Source organism: Calidris pugnax, unplaced genomic scaffold (genome assembly GCF_001431845.1).
Source record: "Calidris pugnax isolate Ruff unplaced genomic scaffold, ASM143184v1 scaffold220, whole genome shotgun sequence".
NCBI classification, from domain to species: Eukaryota; Metazoa; Chordata; class Aves; order Charadriiformes; family Scolopacidae; genus Calidris; species Calidris pugnax.
Window position 1 is genome coordinate 123,434 of NW_015090963.1, and position 12,092 is coordinate 135,525.

General features: G+C 42.8%; 1 protein-coding gene across 1 annotated transcript in view; it reads right to left on the minus strand.

The window, feature by feature from the left end:
- Window positions 1–12,092, minus strand: part of DCAF12 (DDB1 and CUL4 associated factor 12) — a 34,654-nt gene that overhangs the window by 21,587 nt on the left and 975 nt on the right. The window contains exons 2-3 of the mRNA XM_014952485.1: window positions 11,234–11,488; window positions 618–824 (exon numbers count right to left, since the gene is read on the minus strand). Of these exons, the coding sequence (XP_014807971.1) occupies window positions 618–824; window positions 11,234–11,488 (462 nt within the window). The remainder of the gene's footprint in view (window positions 1–617; window positions 825–11,233; window positions 11,489–12,092) is intronic.

A 12,092-nucleotide genomic window follows, 5' to 3' on the forward strand; every position in this document is an offset into this window, starting at 1 on the left:
CTCCGCTGTTGCAGTTAACGCCTATGCGGAGCCCTGAATCAAAAAGCAGAAAGGAGAGAGAAATGCTTACAGGACATCATTATACTCCTTTCAGCCCTTCTACTTTTTTAAGACTGGCAATTTTAACAAGGTCTCATGATGTTTCAGAAATACAAGCAGTTCCAGAGTCTATCAAACTGCCCTAAGTTCTGCCTCTGGAACAACATCTACATAAACTGCACTGGAGAAGGGGAAAATCTGAACTTGTCTTTTTAATTTCTCAGAAGGGATTTTTCACTAAAACCAGTTTCAGAGGTCATCACCACAACTAGACTTTAACCATTCAGGATTCTGTTACATTTTCTGTGCTTAAAAGTTTTCTACAGTAGATCTGAATGGGGGTGAGGAAGACAAAATCTGACTCAGAACCCTGAGAATTCTTGTCACATGTTTGTGTACTCGCTCATATTTAAAATACCTTGTCAAAAAGACAACTGAATCGGGAATGTTTTCAAGCTTTCAGAAATTAACTCTCCACTACAAGACTCCCAAATCTTAACCGTACTCTGACCTTTGGCAATTCAATGTAGTAACTCTTGTAAGTGACAGAATAAGCCTTCCCCAAATGCTCCACTTACATCTCCCACACAGACAGGATCGAGTGTAGGCAGACGATAAATTGCGAGACTGTTGGGGTTGTCTCCACCTGTGGCCAGAAGGGTCCTCGAGGGGTTGATCTCAATGGCATGAATACCACATCCCTGCTGGTTCACTATGCCGGGTTCACGATCTTTCAGAATAGGAATCTTGGTAATTTGACCAGTCTGGACATCTACTACAAATAACTGGGAAAAAAAAAAAAACAACAACAATAGGAGATGTTATGTCATCACCAAACAGATAGAAAAACAAGATGGTCAAATATCTGCCCTATTTCGAGTAGACATTCTCTTCAAGTTGGAACCCACAAATGCTGCAAGTATGGCTGAAAAATGCACAAATTCCTCCTCACACCAAGTAAGCTAACTTAATCAGTGGGCTTTATTTCAGTCATCCTATTTGGTTTTCACATCAAGAGAAGAGAGAGGAGAAAAATCTGTCATAGTGGGTTGCCTATTGAACAAACCCCTTGAATCTAAAACTCGTTTTCCTGTTCGATACAGTGAAAAAAAACCAATATTGTTTTCCAGTTTCCCTGTACAACAGTGAGAAAGAGAATCACATCAAAGCAGCCAGTAAACCCCAGGGGCCTTAGATCAAGTCTCCTGCCTCCCGGGTAAGATACTTACCGTGATGTTTTTGGCTTTGGCGAACTGACACTTTATACATTTATATAATAGGAGTTTATTTTCTGGTGATACACTGAGAATATTAACTAAATATAGTACTGCCAGTGCAAATGTCTAAAAAAAGATATCTAGCTACACACCCCATCCTGCAAAAAGAGTAGAAGTTGGAACTGTGTCACTGTCCCCTTTGTAGAAAACTCAGTTATAAAGCCTTACAACTCTTCAGACAGACATCATTATATCCAGAGTTATGTGAATTCAGACATATACAACCACAGGGCTACAATCTAAACCAGAACAAAGATTTACCTTGCCTGCCAAGGTGCAGTCCCATTTGGGAGGCTCCCGTGCTGGATCATTTCACAGATGTTGTTCGGAGCGCAGCTGCACTAACAGTCAGACAACATAAAGGGACAAAGCCCCGTGAGAGAACACGAGTGAGAGGCAGGGAAATGGAGGATCTGAAACTGACTTGGCACTAAGGAAGGTGATACAGTCTAAGCTTAACAGCCTAAGATTATAATTACATTCCACCACCACCTCCCTCCTCCTTAAGTTTGTTCCTTCTGTAACCAAAGAACATTGTCTCAAAGCCTCTGGGAGAGAAGACAACAACAAAAAAACCCAAGAAAACTCAATGCAATTGTGGAAATTTTTCTGACATCCTTTGTCAGGCATTTCTAAAAGGACCCGAGGAATCTAGAGGTTCTCAGAGAGGAGTTATACATAGAAGTTGGTTTTGGTGAACTCTCACAGATTGGAGATCTGTTCACTAATAAGTGTTCAAAAAAACCCAAGAAAATTTAGCAGCATATCTATTATTCTTGATGTACTGAACTAGTAGAACATTAATGTCAAATCAAAACCTGATACAAAGTATGGTATGCTAAATTCATTTTGCAGAGAAAGCTGAAATCCATTAATCAATATTTTTGTGTTGTGTCTAGAATTATGCACCATCTTCAGCCTGCAACTGATCTTCTTTGGCAGGCCGCAGTCTTGCACAAGGAGTTAACTTCCTACAGGGACCAAATTTTCATGTTTAGTTCTTCATTTTGAGCGCTGGTGTGGAGTCAGGCAAGAGCTGAAGCACAGCTGAATAGGATGGAAGCCTTCCTCACTTCTCCCAACCCTTACAATTCAGTTCACTGCCTGAGATGGCGCGTAAAAACGTGATGCACCAACAACCCCTTGGCTCTAACGACGTCCCTGAAAATTAACACCCACACAGTAGTATCAGAATCAGTAATTCCCTCTCCTTTCATCCTCCTTTGTCCTTCCCCTGCGAGTGCGTATCTTCTTTTCCTCCTCAGTATTTTCTTCCAGTAGAAAGGCCCAATTCCCTCCCCTACCATCCTTCGACTACTGAAAAAAACCCCCACAAAATCAACAGTTAAGTACCTAAGAGTAAGGCTTGCCAGTGTCATCTGCAGGCCCTAAAGCAGGTGCTAATTTGTAAAACATATCCACACCTCAGGATGCCCAGAGTCAGCCAAATCATGCTTCAGCTGGAAGTCGTTCACACTGTGAACATTTCAACAGGTAGGAGGACTGAAATTGAAAACTCTTCACATTCTTCAGTCCGACACCACTGTCATATATCTGTGATTGATACTAGGTTAATAAAGACTCACTCTAACGTAAAATCCCTTTAGCTAAACTCTAAGCTAGTAGGGCTGAAGAGATAAAGAACTTGGAAACAGGATGCTGAAACATCAGACTGTCACATTTCTGCCCTGGATCTCCAACCTCAACAACTTTTTCCTGTAACAAGTTTCCAAATTAAGATATTCTCAGAAGCAGCAATGGGACATATTTCTTGCAGTGCTTTCATCTGCTCATAGCCCACTCTCATCCATCATCAGCCTTTGAATTGCTTTGTCATTTCCTCGCTTTTCTCCCCCCGTTGCACAGTATTACCATAACCAGAGCAGCGACTGCTCTTTAGGGCAAGAAACTTGGCAAAGATAAGGGACTGGCTTTGTAGTTTCAGCTGTGAAGTTCTAATCAGTAACTTCTCCCCTTTGCTTGGTAAGGAACCTGGCACACTGTAGGTAGTTTAAAAGCAGCCACCACCTCCCTAGAATAAAATCAGCAAGCACTGTCTGGGTGTGCTGGGACTCTTGCATCACCTGGGGCAGGACAGGAAGCCAGAAGCTGACACTTGCAAGCTGCACCACTGATTGCCAAGGAATCTTCACTGTAAATCCAGCAAACAGAAGCCAAACAGTTGTTAGACACTTCTAAAGCCAAAAAGGGAGAAACGTTAAGAAACAAGATAGGCACCGGCTAAGAATGCAGAAAATTTGAATACAATTTTAAGAGTTTTAAAGACACTATAGTAAATAAAATACAAAATAGGTGACTGCTTTTAAACAAGTGCAGCCAAAACCAGGACCTGCTTTGGCAGGGGAGTTGGACCTCCAGAGGTCTCTTCCAACCCCATGTGATTCTGTGAAAACTGCAGCTAAAATGACATAAATCCAGAGAAAAAACAGAAATTGGCCAACTTCTTCCCGGCAAACTGGTACCTTCATCACACCTGCAAATAATTCCAAAGCAGCCTGGCCTCTGAGAATCTTGACAAAGTCCTGATAGCTGAATTATACTTTTTTTTTTTATCTTAAGTAGGAAGAAGAACTTCTCTTCCAGCTACTCATTACACAGAAACTAAAAACCAGACAAAAAAAAACTTTTCCTGGATGTAGTAAACTCCCATCAACCTCCAAAGAGTGAACTGTGCAGATTCGTCCCTTGATTTTAAGCTTTGCACATAATTTGGTTCTCCTGCTAGTAAAATGAATGCACGTCAGACATTAGCATGCCAAGTATCTTGACATCCAGGATTTACCAAGCCAGGATTGCTTTGGCCATCTGCCAGAAGTCCAAGGACCACACTGCACCCTTGAGAAACGGAGCAGGCTCAGCTATCATGTTCTCTGCAGGACAACCTTGTTCTAACAACAGAACAAGCTGGACGACATTGACAGAAAGAATGTGGGGTTTTTTGTTTGTTTGTTTTGGTTTTGGTTTTGTCCTTAAAGCAATTCAGATGTACAGCTTGAACAGTGTTATCACTCCAGGATCAAGGCAGACAGGCATGGCTAGGTACTAGTTGTCACAGCCATGAGTCCTTCTGATCTGGCCTGGCTTTTCACACCCTATGAAGTAACTAGCTACACACTTATTTTTCTTTTGGTTTGCAGCAGTGGTGAGAAGTCATTTGGCAAATGGCTTCCATACAATTACTACGTGGCGGTCCCCTTTTCAAACTGCTCAGGATCAAGCTAATCAAGAAACTGCCCCACTTCACTGAAATACTTTATTAATCTACTTGCCAAGAGTAAAGGCTGCGGCAGGGAATCAAGTATCTGAGGACCAGAGTCTGAACTGCAAAATCCATCCTTCTCTTGTACACAATACTGAGAGCAGAATGCCTTGCCAGGCTTTTCCGTCAAGTACACTTCCGTTTTTTGACCTGCCTTTCAGAGACAACAGTTAATGAGGGAAAAAAAAACCCAAGACAGCCGGAGTTACCAATTCATTAAATGTAAGTGCCCTTCTCATGCATCTTTAACTGCAAGCACTGACTTTGTACAGCAGGATTAAAGAACAGGCCTATGAAATGCCCTTTCAAGGTGGAAGGTAGACTCTCTCCTGTCCCCCGCTGCCACCCCTGCACATGGAACAGCAGATGGAACAGGGAGCACTACCTTCTCGTTGATCCTACAAATCAATTAGAACAAAGGGTGCCACCCTGAGCCACAGCAGGTTTTCATTACACAAGCAGGACAGACATAGATTTACAAGGCACAAAGGACATGCAGGAAAGGCTGCTTATCCTTCCCGTAAGAAGTGCTCATGAGGGGCTCTGCACCCCAGCTTTTCACCTACTGCTCTCCGAAATCACAGGCACATTCCTGCCATTCATCCTAACATTTGAAAGAAGCCCAAGATAAACACATCGCCTTGCTAAAAATAGAGTCACTAAGAGAGAATCAATCGCGCTGAAGTTTCACAACTGGCTTAAACCAATCTTTGAGAATCCACGTGCTTCTTCCTCACCCACCCAAACAGTCTCACCGCCCTTGTGACAGCAACCAGTCCTCGGGTGGCTTGCAAGGTCAGCTGGATCATGTCTCTGCCTTTTGGTGAACAGTAACCCCAGAAGAAAGCCCGTCTGGGCACAAAAAGCAAGCTGAGCCAGCTGACTCCCCAGCCATGCACACATTGGTGCCAACAAGAACCAGCAGGTGGGAACATCCCATTCTGCAACAGCACAACTCCAGACCAGATGAAGCTGGTCACAAAAATTTCACCCTCAGCCAAGCTGGAAAATGACCTCATTGTTCTTCAAATTTGTTTCTGGGTAACGAAACAACAAAAGCAGGACAACGCTTCCAGTGTCATCACACCAATACCATTGCTGCTCACACCGAGAAGCACTGTTCGATTTTTCCCAGTCCTCAGTCTTGCCTTTTATTCCAATTGTAAACATCACTCTTTTCTATGTTCATAAAACATTTGGCACAAGGTTCTTCTGTTCTACTGTATGCCAAGCCCCAGAGAAACATGGGCTCTTCAAGGCTAAGCTATCAAATTGTTATGTCTCCTTTCCCTTGGAGGTCAGGACATGCCCTAATCTCAGCACAAAACCTACTCACGGGCTGTGCGGTACAGGCGATGCAGATGTGTGCATCCTTACAAGTCCTCCTTGAAAAGATCCAAAGATAAACAAATAAAAGAATATACAGAAACCACCCGAGAAGTGAGCAGTGGTAAAAGCAGCCAGCAAGCTGACTGGCTCTGAATTCGTATTTCCAGAGGCAAGACCATGCAATCAGGCACTCCACCTTGCTATGTAACTCTGAAGCACTATCAGCTAATGGGCACACAATTAATGTCATTACGTTTGTTGACTGCCAACATCATACTTGTCAGTTTTCATTTGTCTCTTGCCCTCGCTGTTTAATTTCAGGAGGCTGGCAGAGAGTTAACACATGTCGACAGATGGCAAAGGATGGAGAAGTGAGAGACTTCGCCTGCAAAAGGTCATCTCCACCACCCACACCATACCTGGCACAAAAACTACCAGACCCTGAAGGCAGACATGGGTATCACATGCAGTTGACAGAAATACTCTTGAGGCAAGACACAACACCTGGCTATTGTCGTGATTTGGGCTGGGCTGGCCACTAAACTAGAGAGATGTTCTCTTTAACCTCTCTCTCTCCCTTCCTGGAAGAGAAGGTGACTAGTGTCTTCGTGGAATGTTTAAAAACAAACATACCTTCTGCTTAGGCATTCAATACTGCGTTGCACAGTGCATAAACCTGGCTCTTAGGTTAGTACAGCACAGTAACAAATAACCCAGCAGAATACAAAATTGTATTTAGAAGGGAATGTAAGCTTTAAGAAAGTAAGTGAATTAATTTCTGTGAAGAGGAATTTCAAACTGGTCTATCAATAGGAAGCTAGTCTGGCTTGGAAAGAAACGGTGGAGGAGAGGAAGAACCTCCTACCGGAGGCAGAAACGTGTAGCAGCCAAACAACAATTTAAGTCAATCCAGACTTGCAGAAGAAGGTAAAGATGGGGAGGCTGGAACGGTGACTGTGGGTTTTAGAAGAAGCCAGTGGGTGGTTCTCCCCCATTAATGCTGGAAAGAAAATAAGTGCTAAATTAAGTGCAATAAAACTTTGGGCAATTTGACATCACGTGTGAGCAGCTTCTCTCTTGCGTATTTTCATTAAAAACTAAGAAGTAGGAGACAAATTTCATTTTGCTTTTTTCATATTAAACACAGAAGAACAGCCTGGATGACTTTATTCCTGGTCTTATGTGTTGGGGAATACCCTGTTGGTCGGTTTGGGGTCACCTGTCCTGCCCACTCCCCCCCACAGGTGTGACCCCTCTGTGCTCTTCTGCTTCCAGCCCTCCAAGTTGTTACCTAATGAAGTGAGTTGCCCTTGGCTGTTACAGCAATAAGTATAAGCAACAGCCTCTCTGCATACCGTTCTTTGGTGTTAGTTATAAACATCAGATGTTATCACTCTGAAAGAGGACACTGTCTGACAAAATACATCATTAGTTTCAGAAACCGCAGTTAGTTAGAAGAGGCTTATCTGAAAAGTAAAATCACTTCTGAAAAGAAAATTAATTCTGTTCTACCTCAAACCAGGACAGCTATTTACACACAAACCACTGAAAAAAGGTGAACACAAGTGCCAGTAACAGGCATCAGTTAGGCACCAAAACACTGAGTTTTGGTCAGTGTTCAGTGGACTTTAAATAGAGTAACAAACTGCAGGAGAATGATTTCTCATTCCTTCCTTGTGATCAGAAATGAGCGGTGTTTCTGATTTTTCATTACATGTGCAAAGCCAGACGAAATGCTAAATTGCAAAGCAAGGGGAAATCAGTTACCCCATAAAAAGTCCACATTCAGGGATGGAAGAGTAACTGTGCCTTGTATTCCTACCCAGGACTACAAGACTAGGTTATAATTGTTTGAGATGCACAGAACAGACATGGGATCTCTCGAACAAATTAAAACTCTCTAAGAAGAAACAAGAGCCAGTGATTTACAGCGGGGCAGAAAAGGTATCAGCTAGCATTCCAAAACCAACCCATTCCTGCCTTGGAAAAGCCACCTGAGAAAACAGAAGAGAGGCATCTGTAAGGTTTTAAACACAAATGCATCTATCAGGCCTGCCCGAGGTGTGGAAAAAAAAAAAGCAAACAAAAATATTAGCTTCTAGGCAATTATATTCTCAAGCAATTAGAAACTAGTAAGTTTTTTGTATTTAGGGAATGATCTACAGCTCTTGTCTTTTTTCATCCTTAACTTCACAACTAGCAAAAGAATTATGTCCCGAACACTTACACAGAACTAGGGGAACAAAAGAAGCTGCAAAACGATTGCTGGAACTTCTTTTTAGAAGCTGCTTTGCTGTTCATCCTTGTTAAAGGAGAAGCCACTGCCTGAGTGTCTAATGGTGATTTTTGGTCTGGGGTCTTTTATTGGATTGTTGTTTTTTCTTCTCCTATCTTGTTGATGTGCAGTCTCTGCTGAGGGTTCTCGCCTCCTTATCTTCTGGTTTACATTCCTTGTACATCTGCGCTCGCTGGCAGAACACGGGGAACTGAAAAGTCCCAGACTGAGGGAAAACACCACTAAAACATCAGGGTGTTATCGACGTTTTTCTTATACTAAAAGGCTAAACACAGCACTGCTAAGAGAATTAACTGTGCTGCAGCCTAAAGGCTTCAGCAAACGTAGCTGAGTACTCATGCTAAGTAAAGCTAGACAAACAGCATAAATCACACCGTATTATAAACCTAAGTAATTTATTCTAATTAAAACTTACTTATTTAAGGTAGATAACTATTATCTCTAAACAGTTGTTTCCAGTTACAGTAAAAAAAAAAAAAAAAGAATAAAATTACAGCACTCATGTTGCCATAAGCTTGTCTCCTACGTAAATCTCAAAGTTTGTCTAAGGAGCCTGAACAGAAGACACTGATTACAGACAGTATCATCTTCTGAGACTTCACGGTATCAGTTGGTAATTTTGATGCTGTGGTGACACACCCTTAATGTCTGCACCTCTCAGAGATTTTGCCTGCTCATTCATTTGAACTTGAAAAACATTAAGGAGTCCACTGCATACAAGATACACTCGAATGCTTGTACAGGTTCCATAATCTAAATCTATCAGGAAAAACATGCACCTCCAAGAAACCCAAGTATTTGACTTACAGCTTGCCAACTGTGAGCACCAGGATCCACTGGAGAATAATGAAGTTATTTCACACACACAGTCACAGCCAGGGATAATTTTAAGGATAAAAAGTTACCCCAAATAATTAAACACATTGTAATTCTCATTAAAAATGAGCAATTGACAGAGAACTCCATATTCTGTCCAGTGCTTATAGTGACTAGTACTGTCAAGTGACTAAACCCAAACCTACTCCTCTATGACAGGAGCGTATTTTTGTTTTGTTATTAAAAATAGTGAATCCTTCTGGCACAGCATAGCCAAGGGCAATTTATAAATTAAATGCTAAAAGCTCTCAGTGCCACATTCAAGCTTTGATTAAAACAACTGCTATGGTTTATATTTTTCTGTTGCATTAACTTTAATTATGTGCAACTCCAATGCAGTAAACACCATTGAAGTCAGCCAGGTTGGTTTAGATTCACTCCCAACTTCAACGCCTCAACTTCAGCACATGAGAATCGCAAAAGGATTCTTCATTATTAGGTTGCTTACTCAGGAGATGAGAAAAAAAAATATCTCATAATTAGAGTTTAGAGTTTAACACTCTACTTGTTGAAATGTGAGCACAAAGCAACCAAGCTAAAGCTATTACAGTATTCATAATTCATATACTACCTTTCACAATGCTGAAGTGACTTCTTTGGTAATGACTGTACTTTGCCTAATAAAAGACGAGGTCCATCTGTAACGTTAAGTCTAGCTGTGGAAACACACACTTCACTGCAGTGGATGCAGTGGGAACAGCAATATGGTTGAATCCCTCTTCAGTTCCATCATTATTTGGTCCCAAACAATTTTCCGCAAGGTTGTGTTAACAACGCACTTGCCCATTTATCTTGGCTGCAGTAGCACTGGAACCTCACTAGTTACAGAACACAGCAGAACTGTTGCAGCTCTATAAAACATGCAGTCATCTTGCTAGAGTAAGCATGATTTTTGAGAGCTTGAGCTTCAGCAGGAGTTTGGCTCCTGTAAGCTGTGCCACAAACAGCGGTGGCTGCCAACCGGCCGAGATGATTAACACACATGGAGAAAGGGTGAGGGATTCTATTTCAGGCTTATTCCTGCTAAAAGATTGTTTTGTTTACACAGCTAGGTCTCGCTTCTAGAGAGCTACCGCATGAAAGCCTCCCGCCGTGTAACTACGAGTAACAACAGAACATCTGAAATTAAAAAAAAATACCACTGTCCCTTGCAAAGAAATCTTGAGACGAAGAAACAATCGCACCAACTTTGATATACTTTGAGGTTTGAGAGCTGCTTGATCCATACATTCCTTACAACACTCGATCCATTTCTGTGGCACTAACCAACTTGCCGAGAACAAATCTGGGATTTTGCACTAATTCAATCAGAACTTCATTGGCTGAGGTTGCAATTTCATGTGTGAAATCGGGCTGCTAACTCCATCAGAGAGAATATTACCTAAAAAGTATGTTCTTCTGCATTTCTAAGTCACATAGGGCATAATTTTAACATTCCCCTCTAACGTTTCGAATCCAAAGCATCACTTTAAGAGTCTGAAGAGGTTTCAGTTTTTGCTGAAGCGTATACAGGTACATGAACAAGATAATTTGTCTGAACACTGAAAACAGATTTAGAGTGAAAAATCACAAAGCAAACAAGTAAAAGATAATCCTGAAGATCTGAAATACATTTTTTAAGCTTAGAATACTTCTAGCTATTTGGATGACTATCTGGAGTTTGACCACAGTTTTTAGCAACTTTTGAAAATCATCAGCACGGAACCATACATAAAAACCAAACCCTGTAAGACTGAGCGAGCTGAAGAGAGTCTTACTACCAACTTCTGCTGGACACATTAGCGACCATTTAACTTCATTAACTACCACTTGCAGGACAAGAAGAAAGATCCAGCCCCATTGTTGCTCTTCACCCCCCAAAGAGATGTAAAGTGCTCTGTGCAGATTAGACAGATGCTGCATCCAGGTACAGGTCTGGAGTCCAGGTTGGCAGCCATCTGCACAGCACCTTTTCAGATGAGAAGGGGCCATCGTTAAGCATTACCTGCACTCAAAACTAACTGTGTGCGATTTTGACTCCGGTCTTAATTACTTCCTGATATTTTCCTTGGCAGTCTACACACTTGGATTACAGCAAGCGTCATTTGGCAGTGGAGTAATGCACAGAGGGAAAGGAAACAGGTAGGTGGCACTTACCGTGTTGCACTTTGTCCCACACACCACCTGCCGGTGGTTCAGCCACTGGGAAGCAAACACTTTATTAAGGGTTCCGAGGTGAAATTCTCTCTCCTTTAGGAGGCTAGGAAGCTGCTGGGCTGCGTATCCGTGCAACAAGTGGTGATAGCTGGACTCATTCTGCATCCTGACCTCTCTACCTTTCAGGTAGTACACCAGAGACCTCTTCACTGGGGGGAGCCTCTTCCTTTTGTGAACCGAATGATCCCAGCCATACTGCGAAAAATAAATGCAGAAATTAGACACAGCAATGAGGAAAATAAAAATAAAAATAAAAACTTCTATACTCAAAGCCATTCCTAGCAAAATACGGAAGCTTTCCAAGCTACTCGTGGGACACCATACGCAAAGACTAACTCGGAAATACTTATACAGCCTTCAGGGACATAAAATTAAACATAAATATTTTGCTAGGGAAGTAACACTGCGATGGTACTGAAACTACCCCACACTGCTCGGGCACCGCTGAGGCACCAGCAGCTCACAGGAACGAGAAGAAGCCGAGGAGGGCTGTCAATGGAGGGGGGCAGCCCTAAGCTCGGCGGGGTTGTGGGGAGGGGGACAGGGACACCCCGTTCGGTACCGACCGTGCCGTCTACCGGCCTCTTCCATCCCGACCTGGGGAGGCCCGGCAGCATGGCTCAGCCCGGGGGGAGGCGGCGGCGGAGACCCGGCGGTTACCGGCCGAACGGCCGAACACAACGGGGGCAGCGCCGGGCGGATCGCCTACTATATCGTACCGAGACACTCCCCCTTACCGGGGCAGGGACAACTCCCCCCTCCCGTCCCCCCACTTCTCCATCACACCTTCCCCCACGGA